This window comes from Moschus berezovskii, chromosome 8, assembly GCF_049115385.1.
Source record: "Moschus berezovskii isolate FMDL1 chromosome 8, NW_MosBer_1.0, whole genome shotgun sequence".
Classification (NCBI taxonomy): Eukaryota; Metazoa; Chordata; class Mammalia; order Artiodactyla; family Moschidae; genus Moschus; species Moschus berezovskii.
Genome location: NC_142467.1, coordinates 93958879 through 93981898, shown reverse-complemented (window position 1 = coordinate 93981898; position 23020 = coordinate 93958879). Strand labels below are relative to the sequence as shown.

Sequence of the window (23020 nt, the reverse complement as noted above, 5' to 3'; positions counted from 1 at the left end):
ACAGTATGAAGATCAAACCAGTCCATCCTAAAAGAAATCAACCCCAAGTACTCATTGGAAGGACTGATGCTGAAGCTGAAACTCCAATACTTTGGCCACTTGATGCGAAGAGCTGACTCATTGGAAAAGACCCTGATGCTGGGAAAGATTGAGGGCTGGAGGAGAAGGGGATGACAGAGGATGAGATGGTTGGATGGCATCACTGACTCAATGGACACGAATTTGAGCTAGCTCCGGGAGATGGTGAAGGACAGGGAAGCCTGGGGTGCTGCAGTCCACGGGGTCACAAAGACTCGGACACGACTGAGCGACTGAACAACAACAACCAATTGACCAAGCATGGCCCAGCCTCAGGGCCTTTGCATGGGCTGTTTCTGTCATCAGACATCGCCCCAGATTTCTCTGTGGCTCCCTCCTTTCCTCCCTCCTTTCTGCACTCAAATGGCACTCTAAAAGGCCACCCCTGTCTACCTTATTAAAAAGTGCGGACATTCTCAATCCCAGTCCTTTGCTCTTCTTGGTAGCATTTACCACCACCTGACCCATTGTGCATTGCCCTCACTTATCTTGTTTATGGCCCATTCCCCACTGGGTTGGTGAGCATCACAAGGCTGGGACCTGCCTTTTGCTCCCGGGCTCCCCACGTCCAGCACAGCAGCTCAGTAAGAACTGTTGAATGAATGAGTAGGAAAATGAATGGATGGGGGGGGAGCATGACACAAATATGAAATTTTTTTCTTTGATAATTTTATATACCTGATTTAATCATTCTGGGGATTCAGACTCAGAAATCTGACAAGTCGCATGTAGTTGCTGAAACATGTATGTTCAGTTTCTTGGTGTGCAATAGCCATGTGGTGTTGGTGGCCACTATGCTACATGGCACAGAGTTCGAGAACATTCCCAAAATCTCTGAAAACTCTATCACATAGCTCCATTGATTTTCATTTGGTCAAATTTTTTAAGAAGAAGGACACTTTGTCTAAGTCTGGAATCCCCGTGGATCTGTCAATACCTTGGAGTGTCTCCCTCAGGGTTAAAACTCTGCTCCAGGAGAAAAGGCATGCTGTCACTTTTATTTTTTTTTTTAAGCAGAAGCACTTACCTTCTGCCTGGTCCCTGGGGCCATCTGAGTTTGAGACCCTGGTTTATAGACAAAGAAAATAAAGGTTATGGGGGACTGGTGGTGGGGAGGGGGAATCCAAATGACGCACCTTCAGGAGGGAATTGATCCAGGAGTCAGAGAGGGTTGGCCCCTGCGCTGTCCCTGGTTCCTGCTTTCTGGGCCTCGGCTTACTCCGCTGTAAAATGAGGTGATAAAGGGAGGGCACATAGTGTTGTGAGGATTGAGTGGCTCGATATAGGTCAGGGCAAGTTGCTCATAATGCTAGACGGGGCCGGCTCCATCACTCTCTTTCGGAGGGGTCGGGATGGAGGGTGGCGCCTGACAGACGGAGGCCTCACGCAATGATCTCTGAGTTCTCACAGCCTCGATTGGGTAAGGACAGGGGACCCTAGGATCACCTCCCATCGCCGAGCTCCCAGGGTCCCAGACGGGGACGGGGCTCTCCTGGGCTGGCTCCGGGATCGTACGGGTGTCGCCAACTGGTTGCACAGTTGGGAGGGCGCCCCAGTCAGTCCAGCTTTTCCTGGACTTCACTTGTGGCTCCAACGTCCCAAGCCGGGCGAGGGGCGTGGCCTGGAGGCAGGCGGCCCCCAACCAGATTGGTCCTCCGACCCGTCACTCCCGGGCGCCCGCCCCCAAATATAAAGGCAGGTCTTGGTCCGACCCAGGACGGTTTTGGAGCTGGCTTTGAAGCAGTGGCCGCTGAGCCCTGGACGTCCTGCTGACCGCGGTGAGAGGCGAGGGGCCCCGATTGAGGTGGGGGCGGGGTCCGCTGAGTCCTGGGGTGCCCTAACGGAGGTGGGGACAGGGAGGGCCTTCCTGGGGACTCTGCTCGTCTCCGCGGCCTGGGGAGGGGTCTCCAGCCTGGCCTGCGCACTTTTCCCTCCCCAGAAAAATTCAACTTCTGGAACAGGCTTAGACTTTCAGACTTTCTTATCTCAATATCTAGGACTTTGGCGCGGGGGGGGGAGGCGCACGAAGGAACACCCTAGAAGTGGCAGCATGGGGCGGGGGGCTAAGTCCCCCGTCCCAAACCACTTCCTCCTGCATTGCTGACGCACTTTGGAGACAAGCCTCAGCCCGTTCCGCGTAGGAATTACCCCCCAATCCCCGTCAGGGGAGCAATCCCTCTGCCTAGCAAAGCCCTTTCCTCTCCAAATGGTTTTGGCGCCTGGGGACTTGGCCCCTCCCTTGCCCTCCTTCTGGCACCCCAGCTGACCCTGGGAGGGTCTGGGGCCAATCCCGCCCCCTTTTCCTGGGTGGGTGTGGCCAGTGGATTGCACAAAGTGGCGGTGGGAAGGTCTACCCCTTATCTGAGTCCTTGGGACGTTTGTAAAACCAGAGCCGAGGCTTGGGTTCCTTCTCGGGAGAACTCTGGAAGTTGGATCTTAGCATATCCTGGCTGCATTTGGACGGCTGCGTGACTCCAGTTTCAGCCAGGTCTCACTCTCACAGCTGAGGCCCGCTGCAGGCAGGTTGTGACCCCCAAGGACTTTTATGGGGGAGGGGGTGTGATATCTGCAATGGCCATCCTTGGTTAAACCGGTTCCAGAGGGATTGGATGGACAAAACGGATGGGAGGGAGGACCTGTGTGCTGTCCAGGTGAACTCAGACTCTGGGGAAGGTGAGGGGAAGAACAGGAGTCAGGCGATGATCACCAGGGGTGGATGTGCCTCCTCGCCCCACTTCACAGGTGGGGGACCTTTGTACCAAGCAGAGGCTCAGTCCTGGCTGGTCTCACTAGTTTACGTGTGGCAGACAGAGTGGTGTGAAATGGATCCGTTCACTGAGCACCGACTATGTGCCAGGTCCCAAGCTAAGTGCGCATGTGCAGTCTCTCCTCCAGTCCGCAGGGACTCTGTGCTAGGAATGCTTACCCCCATTTCACAGATGTGGGAAGTAAGGCTCCAAGAAGGCGCGTTGCCTTCCTCAGCTCCCACAGCTAGCAAGTTGCAGAGCCAGGATTAGAACCCAGTTTGGACGCCAGAACTGGTGCTCTCAAAACATCGGTTTGCTGGGTTCCACTCGTGTGTGTGCCTGTGCGTGCTAAGTCACTTCAGTCATGTCCAACTCTTTGCGACCCCATGGGCTGTAGCCTGCCAGGCTCCTCTGTCCATGGGATTCTCCAGGCAGCAATACTGGAGTGGGTTGCCATTTCCTCCTCCAGGGTATCTTCCCAACCCAGGGTCCAAACCCTCCTCTCTTATGTCTCCTGCCTTGGCAGGCAGGGTCTTTACCACTTTCCAGGTTCTGGGACGCCTGAGTTCCACTTAGGGAATGGCAAACACAATGTCTGGAAGAAAAGGCTCAGACTTGAGGTCAGGGGTTCACCAGAGGCTTCTAGAATGACCTTGGGGGTCATTCATTGTGGGGGGACTTCTCTGGCGGTCCAGTGGTTAAGACTCTGAGCTTCCACTGCAGAGGGCACAGGTTTGATCCCTGGTCAGGGAACATGCAGTGTGGTATGACCAAAAAAATAAAGAAGCACTTGGGGAACCAGCCTTAAGGAAGGTTTAGCCCCATTTTACAGATAAGAGAACTGAGGTTATCAGGTTATGAGGTTATCAGCTCCTTGCCCACTTGCCCAGCATAGGTGGGTCTGGGACTCCTGAAATCTAATCTGACAAGGTTCTAGTTTTTTCACCTGGCCAGAAAAATGGAGCACACCTGTGGCTGCTGTCTTGCCTGCAGATGTGTGCATTAGATTCACCCAGGGAACCTCTCTTTTGATTTCCCCACATCCCTGAGACTGACATGATGGACCTGCACTGGGGCCAGGCATGGTCTCTCTAGCTTTTTTTTTTAACGTTAATTTGTTTTTTTGAACAGGTAATGTTATCTACTTGGCTCACAAGTCAGAGGCTTGCCCCAGCTACACGATCTTTCTTCCTGTGTCTCTTTAAAGACTTATAAGCAAAAACTTTAGCCCCACTCACACCTTTGGTCTCTTAATATCTTGTTGTGTTAGTTGCTCAGTAGTGTCAGACTCTTTTGCGACCCCAAGGACTGTAGCCCACCAGGCTCCTCTGTCCATGGATTCTCCAGGCAAGAATACTAGAGTGGGTTGCCATTCTCTTTTCCACGGCACCTTCCCAGACATGGGTTGTGTCAATTATGTCTAAGTTTTACAGTCTTCAGCCACTGCCCTGGGCTACCTCTGTTATCTATCTTTATTGCCCTTCTTTTTAGCAATGCAGGCACACACATCTCTGTCCACGTGGCAGTACCAGTGTGGGACTGTCCCCGCGGTGAGGTTTCTGGGTCAAAGGGAAGATGTCTTGAAACCCAGTAGTAACTAACAACTTGCCAGCTCCAGGGGTTTTGCACCGTCATACTAATACAGGTGGGGCTTCCCAGGTGACTCAGCAGGAAGGAATCCACATGTCAATGCAGGAGACTTGATCCCTGGGTGGGGAAGATCCCCTGGAGAAGGAAATGGCAACCCACTCCTATGTTCTTGCCTGGGAAATCCCATGGACGGAGGAGGCTGGTGGGCTACAGTCCATGGGGTCACAAAGAGTCGGACACGACTGAGTGACTAAATGACACCAACAACTGATTCAGGTGAGCCCTTGGAGGGCTGTGCACAGACCTTGCCCTTTAAGCTGTGGCCCCAAGACCAGCTGCTTGAGCAGCAGCTGGGAACTTGTTGGAAATGCAGGCTTCTGACCTGATGAATCAGCACCATTTTGAACAGGCTCACAGGTGCATGTAATTGCTCTAGAGGCAGAGTTCTAGGAAACTGGGGGGTGGGGGGAACCCTGAGGGCAGGTATGAACCAGGACCTCCCCATGGAGGGAAGCGAAAAGCAGGATGAACCCTGACTAGTCCTTCTGTTCACAGTGCGTGCTTCTGAGAAATGTCTGCTGACGAGACTGAAGCCACCGCCAGCCCCCAGGTGATGGCAGAGGAACCGGTACAGCAGGTGAGGAAGGCCTGGGATCTGTGGGAGGAGCCTTCCCACACAGGAGCCTTGGCAGGAGGCTGCTGGCAGCACAGGGGGGCCGAGAGACACCTTTCCAAGTGGGTCAAGTTCTCGACCCTAGCAGGCACCCCATTAACAGGTGAAGGTGGGAGAACTTGGGGTTCCAAGGGCTATTGGGAGAACAGGGGTGCAGCTCTGTTTGAAACTGCCTAGCTCCCCCAGGCAGATCTTTCCTATCTCTGCAGGTTCTCTTAGAGTCCTCCTTCTAAGAAAGGCAGTTTCTATTTCCACTTCTTCTTCCCAGTTTAAATAAAATTCCCCTGATACATTTTTTTTTTGGCCATGCCAGGACACTTGGGATCTTAGCTCCCCAACCAGGGATCGAACCCGAGCCCTCAGCAGTGAATGCTAGGTGTACTAACCACTGAACTTCCAGGGAGTTCCCCAAAGCCCCTTTTAATAAACAGCTTTTTAAAAATACCCAAATGATACTTTAAAAATAAGGTATCATTCATATACCATAATTGGAGAAGGAAATGGCAGCCCACTCCAGTTCTTGCCTGGAGAATTCCATGGAGAGAGGAGCCTGATGGGCTACAGTCCGTGGGTCTCAAAGAGTCTGACACGACTAAGCGACTAACACATGCGTACACACATACCATAAAATTCATCCTTATGAGGACCTCCCTGAAAGTCCAGTGGTTAAGACCCTGCATGCCCACTGCAGGGGGCATAGGTTCAATCCCTGGTGGGGGAACTAAGATCCCACATGCCCCATAACAAGGCAAAAAAAAAAAAGATGATGAAGCATTTTAAAAAAGTTTACCCTTATGAAGAGTACTACTCAGTGATTTTTAGTCAACCCCCTACATGCAGCCATCACCACCACACTGGACATTTTTCATCTCCCCCCAAAAGAGACCCTAAACCCACTTGCAGTCACTCCTCATTTCTCTTTCTCCTGGGAACTCCTTTCTAGGCTCTGACTACTGATTTGCCTGTTTTGGACATTTCATATAAGTGGAGGCATCCACCTCGATGCCCTTTTGTGTCGAGCTTCTCTCACTGAGCGTTGTCTTTGTGAGGTCCCTCTGTGTTGCACTGATAGCATCCGTTGCTGCTCTGTTCCCTTCCTTTTTTTTTTTAAATTAATTTTTATTGGAGTATTTTGACTTCCCTGGTGGCTCTGTGTAAAGAACCCTCCTGCCAACGCAGGATGCAAGAGACGAGGGTGCGATCTCTAGGTTGGGAAGATCCCCTGGAGGAGGAAATGACAACCCACTCCAGTATGCTTGCCTGGAGAATCCTATGGATAGAGGAGCCTGGTGGGCTACAGTCCTTGGGATCACAAAAGAATCAGACATGACTTAGCAACTAAACAACAGCAGCAACAGCTGACTCTTATTTATTCATACAATTAATACAGTTTATTAATGCAATGTTGTCATTTCTGCTATACAGCAAGGTGAGTCAGTTATACGTATATCTCCTGTTTTTTAGATTCTATTTTCATAGGTCATTACAGAATATTGAGTAGAGTTCTCTGTGCTATATAGTAGGCCCTTATTAATTTTCTCATTCCTTTTTAAAACTTATGGTAAAATACACATAACATAAAAATATACTATTTTAACTGTTTTGAAGTGTGCAGGTCAGTGGCATTAAGTACATTCACAGTGTACAACCATCACTGTCTTATTCCAGAGCTCTTTCCTCACCCCAGATCGAAACCCCATACTCCCTAGTAGTCACGCCCGTTCCCCTTTCCCCCTGCCCCTGACAACCACTAACCTGCTTCCTGCCGATGGATTTCCCTACTGGACATCTTGTATAAGTAAAATAAGCAGAATCGTGTTTATAAAAGTAGAACCTTCTGGGACTTCCCTGGCGGTCTCAGGACTTTGTGCTTCCACTGCAGAGGGTGAGGGTTCGATTCCCGGTCCCGAAGTTGAGGTCTCACGAGCCACAAGGCACAGCCGAAATAAAAGGAGAATCTTCTGCGTTAGGTGCCACATAAGTGGGGTCATACCGTGTTTGTCCTTCCGTGTCTCGCTCATTTCACCGAGTATGATGTCCTCAAGGTTCACCCGCATTGTACCAGAACTTCCTTTTTAAGGCTGAATCCCATCCCACTGTGCATGGACCACAGGACACTTGGCTTGCTTCCACATTTTAGCTACTGTGAATAAAGCTTCTTTGTCCATGGGTATACAGATATCTCTTTGAGATTCTGTTTTCAGTGCTTTTGTCTATATACCCAGAAGTGGAACTGCTGGATCATATGGAAATTCCATTTTTAGTTTTTTGAGGATCGCCACAGTGCTGTCCTTCATTGGAAGGACTGATGCTAAAGCTAAAACTCCAATACTTTGGCCACCTCATGCGACGAGTTGTCTCACTGGAAAAGACTCTGATGCTGGGAAGGATTGGGGGCAGGAGGAGAAGGGGACGACAGAGAATGAGATGGCTGGATGGCATCACCAGCTCAATGGACATGAGGTTGAGTGAACTCCGAGAGTTGGTGTTGGACAGGGAGGCCTGGCGTGCTGCGATTCATGGGGTCGCAAAGAGTTCGACACGACTGAGCGACTGAACTGAACTGAACTGATAGTGTTGTCCATAGTGGCGGCATCATTTTGCTTTCCCACTAATAGCACCAAGGGCTTCAATTTCTCCACATTCCCACCATCACTTATTAATATCTGTTCATTTGATAGTAGCCATCACAGGGAGTGTGGGGTGTGAGGTGGTATCTCATTGTAGTTTTGACTTGAATTTTCCTAACGAATTGTGATGTGGAGAGTCTTTTCTTGTACCTGTTAGCCCTTCGAAGGCTATATGTGTGTGTGTGTCTGTGTGTCTGTGTGCAGGCTTTTCTCTAGCTGTGGCAAGCGGGGGCTACTGCTCATTGCAGTGTGGGGGCTTCTCATCGTGGTGGCTTCTCTTGTGGAGCACGGGCTCTAGGACACAGGGCTCAACAGTTTCAGCTCTCGGGCTCTAGAGCGCAGGCTATTGGTTGTGGCGCACAGGCTCAGTTGCTCTGTGGCATGTGGGATCTGCCCGGACCAGGGTTGGAACCTGTACCTCTTGCATTGGCAGGTGAATTCTTTACCACTGAGCCACCAGGGAAGTCCTTGGAGGCTATGAATTTTTAAAAACATGCTTAATACCACATTTTCTTTATCCATTCACGAATTCATGGACATTTGGATTTTTTCCATTTCTTGGCCATTGTGAATGGTGCTGGTGAAAACATTCATGTACAAGTCTTATGTGGACATGTGTTTTCCTGTCTCTAGGGTAGAATCATAGGAGCAGCATTGCTGGATTTTGTGGTAAATTTGTGATTAACTTCTGAAGAGACCTCCTGGGCACACGCTGAAGGAGGACTGCCTGAGCCCAGGGTCCAGCTTTGCCATTGGCTAATGTTGTGACCTTGGATGACTTTACTTAGCTTCTTCTTGCCCCAGTTTTACCTGTCTGTAAAACTGGAATAATACTCCCAACCTCCTGGGACTGGCAACTGCACAAATTCTACAGGTAGCACCTATGAGACTTAAGTTTTCTGTATGCGTCTTTACATGGGTCACCTTTGCAACTCCTTTAGGACAGAAATCGGAGAAGGCAATGGCAAGCCACTCCAGTACTCTTGCCTAGAAAATCCCATGGATGGAGGAGCCTGGTAGGCTGCAGTCCATGGGGTCGCTAGGGGTCGGACACGACTGAGCGACTTTACTTTCTCTTTTCACTTTCACACATTGGAGAAGGAAATGGCAACCCACTCCAGTGTTCTTGCCTGGAGAATCCCGGGGACGGCGGAGCCCGGTGGGCTTCCGTCTATGGGGTCACACAGAGTCGGACATGACTGAAGTGACTTAGCAGCAGCAGGACAGAAATGACTTCTCATTTTATGGGTCAGGAAACTGAGGCTCACAAGGCCTATCTGACTACTCAGTTCTGCTCCTGTAGGTTAAGAATGGCTATATTCAATACGTAAATGAATGGGAATAGCCATGTGCCAATAAAACTTTATTTACAAAACCCAGGTGGCATGGAATATCATACTGTGAAAGAATGAGGTACTGACACGCAGTGCAGTGTGGTGGAAACCTGAAGGTATGTTCAGAGGGAAGCCAGGCACGGAGGGACAGATGCTGTCTGACCCCACTCCCCAGAGGCCCTCAGAGGAGTTGAGTCCATAGCGACAAGTCGATGGTGGGGCCAGGGACTAGGAGAGGGGAGTCAGTGTTTAAAGTGGACAGAGTTTCAGTTTAAGAAGTTGAGAATCTGGAGGCAGATGCAGGCAACGGTAGCACAACAGTGTAAGTATACTTAATGCCACTGAGCTGTGCACGTAATTGTTTAAATGGTAAAGTTCGTGCGTGTCTTACCGTAATTTTTTAAAAAAGGAGTGATGCACTGGCACACGCTACTACATGGATGAACCTTGAAAAGGTCACTGAGTAGAAGAGCCCAGACAAAAAAGACCACGTGTGATTCTATTTTTGTGTGAGGTGTCCTGAACAGGCAAAAATCCACAGGGACAGGAAGTGGATTCACGGTTACCAGGGGCCGGTAGGCAAGGATGTGACCATCAATGACAACAGGTTTCTTTTGAGAGCGATCAATAAGTTCTGAAATTAGACAGGTTACACAACCTTGTGAACACACTAAAACCCTCTGAATCCTGCATTTCAGAATGGTGGAATTCTATGAAGTATGAACTAGATTTCAATAATGCTGTTAGGAAAAAAAAAAAACAGAGAAAAAGCAGGTAGTGGGCTGGCCCTGGGTGTGGGGTGGGGGGCATAGTTTACTGAGGTCAGTTTTAGACCCGTGCTCCAGGACAGTGGGGTTCTCATGTCTTGTCACTGCCTGGCACACTGTGGGTGTCGAGGTCATGTTCAAACAAGTGGGCTGCCGTGCCAAGACAGAGGAAGCGCCTGGCGGAACCAGGGAGTTTCTGGCTTGTGCAACCAACAGAGTGAGTGCAGAGGGAGGGGGAGGCGAGCCACGTCCAGGGCCTGAGCCTCCCTGCCCGTAGCCCAGCGTGGTGGGCCGCGTGGCCGGCATGCCCCTCATCAGCTCTACCTGCAACATGGTGTCCGCCGCCTACACGTCCACCAAGGAGAGCCACCCCCACGTCAAGACTGTCTGCGACGCGGCCGAGAAGGGGGTGAAGACCCTCACGGCTGCCGCGGTCAGCGGGGCCCAGCCCATCCTGTCCAAGCTGGAACCCCAACGTGAGTGAAGCACGGGAGCCGGTGGACCGTCCACTGCGGCCTACTTCTGGGTGGGGGAGGCGGGGCGGTGTCTGGACCCTCCCAGAGCCCCTGAGGGATGCACATGCGCAGTAACCATCAGCTGGCTGTCGTCCCCACCCCCACCCTGCAGTCACCTCGGCCACTGAATACGCCCACAGGGGGCTGGACAAACTGGAGGAGAATCTGCCCATCCTGCAGCAGCCGCCGGAGAAGGTGACTAACCCCCTCCGTGAGGGGCGGGGTGGGAAGGATGCTCCGCTAAGATTGGGGCCTACCTGGGTAGGGGGGTCTGTGGTCTCAGCCTAACCGTAGCAGACAAATGTGACTGCATTTATTCTCCCACCCCATCCCCACTGGGCAGCTGGAGGAACATTCTGAACACCAGCCAGGTATGCCCAAAGCCCCCTCGGGTCTTCCACCTTGCCCGGAGCAAAAGCCAGAGTGTTTCTGGTGGTCCCACCTGATCTGGCTCCACTGCCTGCCAACCCTCTATGCCCACCTCACTTGCTCCATTCTGTCGGCGCTGGCGTCCATCCTCCAACTCAGTCACATCAGTGCCCACATGTACAGGACAGGGTGATGGATACAGAGTCCTTGCCTTCATGGAACTTTCATCTTGGGAAGGCAGGAGAAAGCAGAGACAGTGAACACACCCATCTCAGAGCTGCCTCAGGACCTTTGCACATGCCTTTCCTTCTCTGTGGACCAGGCTCCCCAGTCTCTGAACTTTCTCTGCACATGTTCTTTCTCTGCACCATCCAGTATGGAAACCAACAATCATATGTGGGTGTTGGGCCCTTAGAAGGTGGCCAGTATGACTGAGGAACTCAGTTACTAATTTTAATTATTTTAAATTTTATTTTTTAATTTACTTTCTTTGGATTTTTTGATGTGAACTGTCTTTAAAGTTTTTATTGAATTTGTTAGTCTTACTTCTGTTTAATATTTTGATTTTCTGGCCCCAAGGCATGTAGATTAGGATCCGCTATAATGGCCTCATTTTACCTTAATTACTGCTTTAAAGTTCTCATCATTAAATACAGTCCCATTCTGAAGTCCTGGGGGCTTCAGTACCCTTCAGCCCATAACACCATGGGATGAAGTGGAGGTCCAGAGAGGTCAAGTGATTTGCTTGAGGATACACAGCTAGGATATATCAAGCCAAGGACTCTAACTGGGCCATCCAGCCCCAGAACATGTGATCTTAACTGCTTTCACCCTCAGGGTCACCCGGGAGCTGAAGCTTCTCCCTTCAGCCCACCCCTTCTAGAAGCTGGGGTGCAAGGGTGGGGGCACCCAGGTACGAAGGGAGAATGGAGATGCTGATGCTGGCCCTTCTTGTAGGTCCTGGCAGACACCAAGGAGCTTGTGTCGTCCAAGGTGTCAGGGGCCCGACAGGCTGTGTCCAGCACAGTGTCCAGTGCCAAGGACACTGTGGCCTCCCGAGTCACCGAGGCAGTGGACGTCACCCGGGGTGCTGTGCAGAGCGGCGTAGACTTGACCAAGTCCATGGTGACCAGTGGTGTCCACTCAGTTGTGGGCTCCCGTGTGGGCCAGATGGTGCTGAGCGGGGTGGACACCGTGCTGGGCAAGTCGGAGGAGTGGGTGGACAACCACCTGCCCATGACGGACGCTGAGCTCGGTGAGTGCAGGCCTTGACTCTGGGACCCCTCCCCAGACCATCTGATATGGGTCCCTCTTAGCCACCTGGAGTCTGTCCCTCACAGGCTGTCATCTGGTCCCTGCCACCTCTCCCCATCTGTCTTAGCCCACCTCAGTCAGCTTGGTTCCTCTGCCCTGGTGCCTGGTATCTGTCCTCCCTGAAGCAGCCTCCAGAGGGCGCCCGTGAGCACTCAAATCAGGCCCCTCCTCTCCCTGCAGCCCTCCAGGGCTCCCATGTCCCTGTGGGTGACAGCCTCAGTCCTCCTGGAAGCTCCCTTGTACTTACCCACCTGCCCTCATTCATTCTGCTCCAGCCTCACTGGCCCCCTCGCCCATCCTTGACCATGTTCCCACACTGGGGCCTTTGGACTGGCCTTTTCTTCTACCAGGAACCCTTACATGACATCTAGATGGCTCGTTCCCTTCCACCTCCAGCTTTGTGCTCACATGCCACACCCCCCCCACAAGACCTCTAAAATCACACCATTCTTTGTTCATATTGTGTCCTGAAACCTCCCCCGACTTGACTCTGATTTTTCTGTAGTCATCAGTCCCTCAAAGCAGAAGCTGTATCCCTTGTCTGGTGCCCAGCAGGTGCTCAAGTCCATGAATAAAATGACTGAAACTCTTCTCTATCATTCCACCCATACCCAGGCATCTATTTGTTTGTTCAAACCGTGCGCACCGGTATATGCCAAACCTGCTTGCTTCCAGGTTCTAGGGATATGTCAGTGAACAAAGTTCTGCCCTCATGGAACCTAAAGGGTACAGAAATTAGAGTAAAGGAGATGTTTCTGAGGAGGTGACCTTGCCCTGAGGTATATGAAGCTGTGCTGATGTCTGAGCAGAGAGACCAGGGGACAGGGTGGTGCCTGATGTGTGTGGGAGGAGCAGGGAGGAGGCGTGTGTGGCTGGAGCAGAGTGAGCCTGGGAGAGAGAGGGAAGAGGGAAGGGCAGCGGGGGTATGGGAGCAGATTGTGAAGGGCCTTGTGAGCCAAGGGAGGACTTGGTCTTTTACCCCTAGGGAGATGGGAACCCTGGACGACTGTGAGCGGAGTGGGCGGGGCCTGACTCAGTGTTCACAGGCGTCCTCTGGTGGCTTCTCTGGGAAAGACACTGGGGTGGGTGGGAAGCAGCGGAGACAGGTTCAGGTGACCCTGCTGGTCTAGGTGAGCTGTAATGGGGCTGGGCCAGATGGTGGCAGGAATAAACCAGGGGTGAAAGAGTTGAGACAAAGTGGCCAGTCCTACTCATGGTTTCATACACCTATCGCTCGTGGAGTTGGCCTTGGCCCTGCGTTCAAGGCACAGCCATCCTTTGCACACCATGCCGGGAACTTCCAGCCATTCCAGTGTTGCGCACACCAGTGCCCATGGCAACAAGGGTCCCCGAGGGCCACGTGTACCCAGACACCACGCTCCATCCAGGGCGGGCAGGACCAATGATCTCAGGCCATGCAGCTCCTGGGTTGAGGGTCGCATGTCACTTGGCCTTTGAGTTTTCAAAACTTTACTCTGCATCTCTTGAAGGAAGGGATCTGGCTGATGTCTTCCATCTTGCACACCAAGTTCAGTGCCTGCCGGCCCCTCCTAGTGCTCAGACGCAGTAAGATGCAGCTGTGAGTCTTGGTCAGCAGAAGGCAGGAGAAGATGCAGAGTTTGCAGGGAGGCAGGTTGTGAGCCAGGCCTGGGAGCCACTTCAGAGAACAGATCTATCTGACCAGCTTTGATTTTCTGTGCTTTCTTTTGTGTCCATCCGCTAAGGATGAACAGCTTCCCTGGTGGCTCAGTGGTAAAGAATTCGCCTGCCAATTCAGGAGACGTGGATTGGATCTGTGGGTGGGGAAGATCCCTTGGAGGACGGAATGGCAACCAGCTCCACTAATCTGGCCTGGGAAATCCCATGGACAAAGGAACCTGGCGGGCTACAGTCCAGGGGATCACAAGGAGTCAGACAGGACTTAGTGAATAAACAACAGCAGCTAAGGATGAAATCACTGTGCAGAGCGGTGCTTAAGGTGCTGGGGAGTCTGTGAGTTAAGGTGCCATGTTATAGCTGGATACTACTCATGGGCTTCTGCCAGAACAGCCCTGCTCCCCCCATCTCCTGGGTCTCCGCTTTGCCAAGGGCACGTGCTCCCTCCAGGGGCCCTGCCAGCTTGCTCCCACATGCCTGGACTCTGCCAGACAGTTCAGCTCAGTTGCTCAGTCGTGTCTGACCCTCTATGACCCCGTGGCCTGCAGCACGCCAGGCTTCCCTGTCTGTCACCAACTCCCAGAGTTTGCCCAAACTCATGTCCATCAAGTCGGTGATGCCATCCAACCATCTCATCCTCTGTCGTCCCCTTCGCCTGCTCTCAGTCTTTCCCCACATCGGGTCTTTTCCAATGAGTCATTTCTTATTGGTCTTTTCCGATGAGTCAGTTGCCAGACAACCTTGGCCTAAATAACAAAGCTACTCTCACTCCCGAGGGCAGAGCTCCAGGGTTCCCAGAGGGCCATGGAGAAGTTCTGACCAGTAGCCTGGGTTCAGAATGTTGTTGGTTTGGATTTAGTCTTTGCAGACTCGCCTTTGGTCAGGAGCATGGGGCAGGTTTGTTTTTCCCAAGATGCCAACTTTTGTTTTTGTTGCTTTTAAATATCCCGGGTGTTTAGTATTTTTGTTCAGTTATTTGTTTGTTTTATACGTTGTCCAATCCTTTTTTTGAAGTCTAAAAAAATTTTATTGACATATAGTTGATTTACAATGTTGTGGTAGTTTCAGGGATATAGCAAAGTGATTCCATTTTGCATGCATATATGAATATATTCTTTTTTAGAGTCTTTTCCATTAGAGGAAAAGAATATATTACAGGATATTGAGTCTCGCTCCCTTTGCTGTAGAGTAGGTCCTTGTTAGTTACCTTTCTCATTTAGTTTCTCCTTTTATTTATTTTTAAAAAATTGTTTATTTGTTTTATTTGGCTGCTCTGGGCCTTAGTTGCAGAATGCAGAACAAATCTTCAGTTTTTGTCGTGGCAGGCAGCATCTTTATTTGTGGCAGGTGAACTCTCAGTATGGCATGTGGGATCTAGTTCCCTGACCAGGGATTGAACCTGGGCTCCCTGCATTGGGAGCTTGGAGTCTTAACCACTGGACCACCAGGGGGGGTTCCTTTTTTTGTTTTTTTAAATATAACATTTTTTCAGGGGACCATATTTTCTTGACAGGCCAGGTGGTAAATAATTTGGGCTTTTTGGGGCCATATAGCCTCTGTTCCAACTGTGCAACTCTGCCATTGTAGCACAGAAGCGTAGTCAGTAAGTAAATGAATGGGTATGACTGCATGTCAATAAAATTTTGTTGACAGAAGTAGGTGGCATTCAGCCCAGGGGCTGTATTTGCAGACCCTGCTATAGGGCATTTCAAATCCAGATAGGGTTACTTAACAAAACTCAAACTTTAAGAGCTACTATATTAAAGTCTACAGGGAGCAGAATAAGATAGGCTCAGACTATCAAGACAGGTGGGTTTCCATCCTGTTACCTTGTAACCTTACGAGTATGTTCTGGACTACACAGTCCTAACTTCTTCACTACTGTGAAGATGGTTCTCTTGTGGCTCAGATTTCTCCTCATGGAGAGTATCAGAGGCTCAGACTTCTCCTCGTGGAGAGTCAAGTATCATGGTTAAGAACATGGGGCCTGGCATCAGATCTTGACTTGTGGGGCCCCAGCTGTGTGACTTTCGGCAAGTCAGTGACTCTCTGAGCCCCAGTTTCCCCATCTGTAAAAATGGGATGACAGCGCTTCCCTATTAGAGCTGTTAAGATTTAACAAGAATCCATGTGAGGGACTTGCCTGGTGGTCCAGGAGTTAATAATTCGGGCTCCCAATGTAGGGGGCACAGGTTTGATTCCTGGTCGGGGAACCAAGATTCCCTGTTGCCACACAGCGTGGCCAGAAAAAAAAAGACAAAACGGAATGCATGCAGAGCAGCTAGAACACGGCGAAAGATTGACCACTATTAATCTATGCTAGGACCTACACAGGCAGGATTGGCCAACTTTTTTTGCAAAGGATCAGATAATGAATATATATTTTTAAAATGTTTATTTATTTATTTGGTTGTACGGGGTCTTAGTTGTAGCACATGAAATCTTTAGTTGAGGCATGCAAACTCTTGGTTGCAACATGTGGGATCTAGTTCCCTGACCAGGGATCGAATCCAGGCCCCCTGTACTGGGCGCAGAGTCTTAGCCACTGGACCAACCAGGAATTCCCAGACAATATTTTAATCTCTGCAGGCTAAGAGGCCACATACTCTGTCACTATAGTTTGAAAGCCGCTGTAGACAGTGTGTAAAGAACACGCACAATTGTATTCACGGGTTGGATCATATAAAACTGGAGGCAAGGCAGGTACGGTCCAAGGGTCATAGTTTTCAGACTCTCACATTAGTCTAAGGCCTCTTAATCCCAGGATATTTGGCCCCCCATCCTACCCATTTCACAGATGAGGAAAAAGTCAAGGCAGGGAGATCCTTTTACACTTGCAGACCAGGACATAAACTCTGCCTTCACTATGCTTCTCCTGCCTCCCCACCGCAGCCCACCTCGCCACGTCCCTTGAGGGCTTCGATATCGCCTCGGTGGCCCAGCAGCGCCAGGAGCAGAGCTACTTCGTGCGTCTGGGCTCCCTGTCGGAGAGGCTGCGCCAGCGGGCCTACGAACACTCTCTGGGCAAACTGCAAAACACCAGGCAGAGGGCGCAGGAGGCCCTGCACCAGCTGTCACAGACGCTTATCCTGGTGAGGTCCATGGTGAGGGTTCAGTGGTGAGGGCAGTGGCAAGCAGCATATGCACAGTGAGCCCGCCCCAAGCCTGGTGGCTTATTCCTTCCCATTCTGCATATCTGCTTGGGCTTGCTCATGTGGTTGCAGTCCTGGTTGAGTTTGCTGGGGCTGCTGTAACCAAGTACCCTGAACTGGGCAGCTTAAACAACAGACATTTATTGCTTCGCAGTTCTAGGGGCTGAGAGTTCAAGATCAAGATGTCAGTAGGGTTGGTTCTTTCAGAGGCGTCTTTCTTTGGTGTGTAGATGCTGTCCTCTCTCTGTGTCCTCACCTGGTCATCCCTCCATGCGACTGTGTCCTAACATCCCCCTTTAAAAAAACATTCATTCATTCATTTATTTTCTTTTTGGCCATGCTGTGTGTCATGCAGAATCTTAGTTCCCTCCGCAGCCAGGAATGGAACCTGTGCCTGCTGCAATGGAACCTCACAGTCTTAATCACTGGGCCACCAGGGAAGTCCACCTAATAGTCCCTTTTTAATTAAGGACACCAGTCATAAAAAAACGTTGTTGTTCAGTTGCTGAATCATGTCCGACTCTTTGTAACCCCATGGACTATAGCACACCAGGCTTCCCTGTCCTTCAGTATCTCCTGGAGTTTGCTCAGATTCATGTCCATTGAGTCGGTGATGCCATGCAACCATCTCATCCTCTGTGACCTCAACCTTTCCCAGCGTCAAGGTCTTTTCCATTGAGTTGGCTCTTCACATCAGGTGGCCAGAGTATTGGAGTTTCAGCATCAGTCCTTCCAATGAATATTCACGGTTGATTTAAGATTGACTGGTTTGATCTCCTTGCAGTCCAAGGGACTCTCAAGAGTCTTCTGCAACACATTTCGAAGGCATCAGTTCTTCAGCACTCAGCCTTTTTTATGGTCCAACTCTCACTTTGACTATATAGACCTTTGTTGGCAAAGTGATGTCTCTGCTTTTTTAATATGCTGTTTAGGTTTGTCATAGCCTTTCTTTCAAGGAGCAAGCAACTTTTAGGTCCACCCTAATGATCTCATTTTAGCTTAATCACTTCTTTGAAGACCTGTCTTCAAATGCAATCACAGCTTAAGATCCTAGGGTTCAGGGCTCCAACCCCCTGGGCTCCCTGTGGATTCCTGACTCTTCCAGCATTCCTGTGGATCCCCAGGGGCTCTCCCAGCTTCATTCAAACCCTGAGGCAGTCACCATCTCTCTCTCTCTGTCCCAGATGGAAACCGTCAAGCAGGGCGTCGATCAGAAACTGATGGAGGGTCAGGAGAAACTACACCAGATGTGGCTTGGCTGGAACCAGAAGCGGCTGCAGGGCCCAGAGGAGGACGCGGCCAAGCCAGAGGTACCTACCAGGGGTGGCACTGGGTGCTTGGGGCCCTGGCTCCCCTCTCCACACGCTTTCCCCAGCCTCTCCTCCCATTAACTGCCTTCAGGACCTGATGACAACTCCTCCAGGATGCCTGCCTGGATTTCTACTCTTGGGTGCGCGTATTGCTTCTGAACCACAGGGCACTTGATTCTAAGCCATGCTCCATTTTCTTGAGTCCTGACTCCTCGGGCTTCCCAGGTGACTCAGTGATAAAAGAATCTGCCTGCCAATGCAGGAGATACAGGAGACGCCAGTTCAATCCCTGGGTCTGGAATATCCCGAGGAGGAGGAAATGGCAATCCACTCCAGTGTTTTTGCCTGGAAAATCCCATGAACAGAGGAGCTTGGCCAACTACAGTCCATAGGGTCACAGAGTCAGACACGACCGAGTGACTGACTCCTCTCCCCCATCACAGTGTCCCATCACATCCTTCATATTCACCGGCCAGGCTCCTCATGACAGCGTCTCACTAACGTGCTCTGGCCCCTCCAGTCCATTGCAAGCGCTGGTCTCTTGAACAAGCCCTGACTTTTGTCACCCGTGCTTGTCACTCATCCCAGCTTTCACTGAGTTGCTGCCTAAACAATTCTTGTGCCTCATTCTGAACCATAGCCTCGCTGCATTAGGGACTCTTAATATCCTAGAACTGTAGGTTCTCAGCCTAACCTCGTTGGGCCTCAATTTCCCCATCTGTGAATGGGGTGCAGGACCATGTGCAGGGTTATGAAGGTGACATGAACATACTTGTTTACTGCAGTATTTGAGTCACAACAGCCACAACCGGGAACAGCCCAGGTGTCCATCAGCAGATGACGCATCACAAAATGTGGTCCTTCCACACATGGGCGCATCGCTCAGCTGTGAAAAGGAGGGAAGCCTGACACTCGCTACCATGTGGGTGGACCCTGAGAACACGATGCTCAGTGAGAGAAGCACACATGGAGTGGGATTTCATTGACGGGAAACGTCCAGAGCAGGCCGATCTCTTGACACAGAGAGCGGATGCGTGGTTGTTGGAAGCTGGGAGAGGGGTAAGTGGGGAGGGAGTTTCTTTTTCTTTCTGTGTGTTTTTTTTTTTTTTTTTGGTTAAGCCAGGAGGCTTATGAGATCTTAGTTCCCTGACTAGGGATCAAACCTGTGCCCCTGGCAGTGAGAGCTCAGAGTCGTAACCATTGGACCGCCAAGGAATTCCCCTTTTATTTTTTGGAGTTTCTTTTGGGGTGATGGAATGTTCTGAAATTAGATAGAAGGGCTGATTGCACTACCTTGTGAATGTAGTATATATATAAAAATCACTGAATCTTTCACTTCAAAGCATGAGTTTCCTGGTATGTGAGTTATTTTACATACACACACACGTTGACACATAAGGCACATAGTGTTAAAAAAAATGATATTTCTAAAGATATTGTGAGTATTTCTGTAAAACTCTTGCGCATTCAGACCCTAACCACTTAAAACCATCTCTCCCAACACCTCAACTGCTGAACAGAAAATAGATATTGATCCTGGCAGCACCTGCTGGCCAGGTTCAAAGCCAGAGTTCTCAGCTGACTGGGCTCAGGGCAGTCTAGGGACCCTGCCTGCTTTGATTTCCTCCCCAGACTCAGGAATTTTCAAGGACTCTTATCTCAACCATGGTCTCCCCCACTGCTTACAACTTCTGCCTCAAAAGTTCTTCCAGACCTTCTCATTTAAAAAAGAAAAACACTTTTTCAAAAACAAATTTATTGAGGTATAAAATTCAGTATCTTGTAATTTAAAAAAGTTTTGAGGGAATTCTCTGGTGGTCCAGTGTGTTAAGGACTCAGGACTTTCACTACCGTGGCCCTGGTTCAATCCCTGATTCAGGGAACTAAGATCCCACATGCTGTACGGTGAGACCAAAATTAAATAAAGAAGTTTTGAGATATAATTTGCCTACTGTACAACTGACCCATTTAAAGTATACAATTTAGTGGTTTTTAGTATATTCATGGGTTGTGTGACTATCAACTGTGTTAATAATTCAGAGCACTCCCATCACCCCAAAAGGAGACTGCCTCCCCAGTATCATAACAGCCCGTTTCTATGTTCCTCCATGCCCTAGAAACCGCAGATGTACTTTGTCTCTATGGATATTTCATATCAATGGAATCATACAGCATGTGGCCATCTGTGTCTGGCTTCTCTCACTGAGCATCATGTCCTTAAGGTCCATCCACGTGGCAGCAAGTGTCAGGGCTTCACCCCTTTATGTGGCAGAATAACGTCACGGTGTGTGAATGAATCACATTTTGTGTCCCCGTTTGCCAGCAGATGGGCATTTGGGTTGTTTCCGCTTTCGGCGGCTGTGGATAACACCCCTTTGAGCATTTGTGTACCAGTCTTGGCACAGACGTGCGTTTTCTCTTCTCTTGGGCGGAAGTCTAGGGGGTGGAATTGCTGAGTCAAGTGCTTACTTAGGCTTACAGTTTGCCATTTTGAGGAACTGTCAGACCATCTCCCAAAGTGACTGCCGCGCTCCAATATCTGAGTGCTCCAGTTTCTTCCCATCCTTGCCAGTGCCTGTTCAGTCTTTTTTTTTTTCAAATTTATTTGGCTGTTCCAGGCCTTAATTGTGCCACTCAGGATCTTGAGTTGCAACACTGAGGATCTAGTTCCCTGAGCAGGAATGGAACACGGACCCCATGCATTGGGAGCATGGAGTTTTAACCACTGGACCACCAGGGAAGTCCCATATATGTCTCTTTTTTAAACTTTTTTTTGGTTTTGGCTGTGCTAGGTGTTTGTTGTTGCACGGACTTTCCCTAGTTGCAGCAAGTGGGAGCTACTCTTTGTTTTGGTTCATGGGCTTCTTTCTGCGGTGGCTTCTTTTGTTGGAGAGCACAGGCTCTGGGGTGCACAGGCTTGGTTGCCCCGAGGCATGTGGGAACCTTCCCAGACCGGGGATCGAACTGGTGTCCCCTGCTTTGGCAGGCAGATTCTTAACCACTGGACCACCAGGGAAGCCCCCATATCCGTCTTTTTTGACCCAAATCATCTTAGTGTGGGTGAGGTGTCTCATCGTGGGTTTGAGCCACACTTCCCTGTTGTCTAATGAGGTTGAGCACCTTTTCATGTGCTTATCGGTTCGCATATCTTCTTTGAAAATATATCTGTGCCTGTTTTTCAATTTGACCGGCCATTATCTGGCTCGGTTTGAAACTCACAGCGCTGGCATTCTGAGCCACCGTGCCCTGGGGAGAGGCTTTCCCCAAGGTGGCTGGAGTACCCCCATTTCCTCTCTCCTGGCCTTTGGGTCCTGTTGCTGTTGTTCAGTCGTGTCAAAAGTCGTGTCTCTTTGCCACCCTCGGACTGTAGCCTTCCAGGCTCCTCTGTCCATGGGATTCTCTCAAGCAAGAATACTGGAGTGGGTTGACATTTCCTTCTCCAGGGGATCTTCCTGAACCAGGGATCGAACCCACATCTCCTGCATTGGCAGGTGGATTGTTTACCGCTGAGCCACCTGGGAAGCCCCTTGAGTCCTGTTACCCCCCAAACAAAGGGTCTTGATGTCACGCCCCCACCCTGCCCCTTCTCAGCAGGTCGAGTCCCAGACACTCTCCATGTTCCGTGACATCACCCAGCAGCTCCAGACCACCTGTGCCTCGCTGGGCTCCAGCCTCCAGGGTCTGCCTGCCAACATCAAGGACCAGGCGCTACAGGCTCGCCAGCAGGTAGAGGACCTCCAAGCCACCTTCTCTGGCATCCACTCCTTCCAGGATCTGTCCAGCAGCGTCCTGACACGGAGCCGTGAGCAGGTGACCAGGGCCCGAGAGGCCCTGGACCACTTGGTGGAGTATGTGGCCCAGAACACACCCATCACATGGCTGGTGGGCCCCTTCGCTCCTGGAATTGTCGAGAAAGCCCCAGAAAAGAAGAAATAGGAGAGGCTGGAGGAGGGCTCAGAGGGCCCCGGCCTTCTCCGAGGGGCCGGTGAGTGACAGGGGAACCCTCACTGGGAACGCACCTCAGGAAGCCGAGGTCCTCAAATCTGACCCATCACTCATCCTCTCCATGCTTGGAGGAAGCGTGTCCTGAGCGTCACATCCGTCATTAGGACAAGATTTCCAGGAAAAAAAAAATGTTTTTTTCTAGAAGGTTCCAATTTTTTTTTCTTCCTTAAAAACCAGGAATATAGTTCTACATCCCACACCCTTTTTCTACATTGAGGCCCCTGGATATCAGCCTTAAGCTAGTGGACTTGGACTTCTGGGAGGTGGGCCTCTTAGAGGTGAGGTGGGGGCAGGGCAGCTGACACTCAGTCTGGAGCAGGAGGGGGCTCAGGCCTTCCCAGCAAGCCCTGGGTGCGGGAGGCTTCAGTGTTGCCTTAATAAATTTTACCTGCAAAGTATAGGCCTCGTATATATGTGTATGTGTGTGTGTGTTTTATTTTTCAGCAGCTGAACAACTCTGGAGTCTCTGTATGGCCTTCTTGGGCTGTGGGGGTCTTTCATCTCCCCGCTACTCACCTGCCAGAGTCTTGCCCCCATGGTCATGTCCCAGGCAGCCAGCGGAAGGGAGAAGCCTACCACTTTTCCTGTACTGGGCCTTCCCAGGCGTGTAGGGGAACTGTGTGACCCCCGAAAGATGCTGATGACCTGATTTCTCACATGGCAAAGGAGACTTTACAAATGGGATTCAATTAAGACATTACTGACCAGACATATTAATAATGTTCACCTGAACGTTATTGACTGGAGACGTATCAGTATGTTTTTAGAGAATGACACCATTATTAGCAGGCTTCCCTGGTGGCTCAGGTGGTAAAGAATCCACCTGCCAATGCAGGGGACACGGGTTTGATCCCTAGGTCTGGAAGATCCCCCGGAGAAT

At 50.5% G+C, this 23020-nt stretch overlaps 1 protein-coding gene across 4 annotated transcripts; it reads left to right on the top strand.

Annotated features, from left to right (window-relative positions):
* Positions 1-1737: 1737 nt before the first annotated feature.
* On the top strand, positions 1738-22562 carry PLIN3 (perilipin 3). 4 transcript variants are annotated; one of them, XM_055431391.2, is made up of 8 exons: positions 1738-1856; positions 4971-5052; positions 10097-10295; positions 10447-10529; positions 11661-11958; positions 16566-16765; positions 18010-18135; positions 21730-22562. In XM_055431391.2, exons 2-8 carry the CDS (start codon positions 4987-4989, stop codon positions 22069-22071), a joined length of 1314 nt encoding a protein of 437 aa, XP_055287366.1. In that variant the 5' UTR covers positions 1738-1856; positions 4971-4986; the 3' UTR covers positions 22072-22562. The 4 variants fall into 4 exon arrangements, with proteins under 4 accessions (XP_055287366.1, XP_055287364.1, XP_055287368.1 ...); XM_055431389.2 differs by having other exon boundaries at positions 1740-1856; positions 21727-22560; XM_055431393.2 differs by having other exon boundaries at positions 1840-1856; positions 9099-10295; positions 21727-22560.
* Positions 22563-23020: the final 458 nt, after the last annotated feature.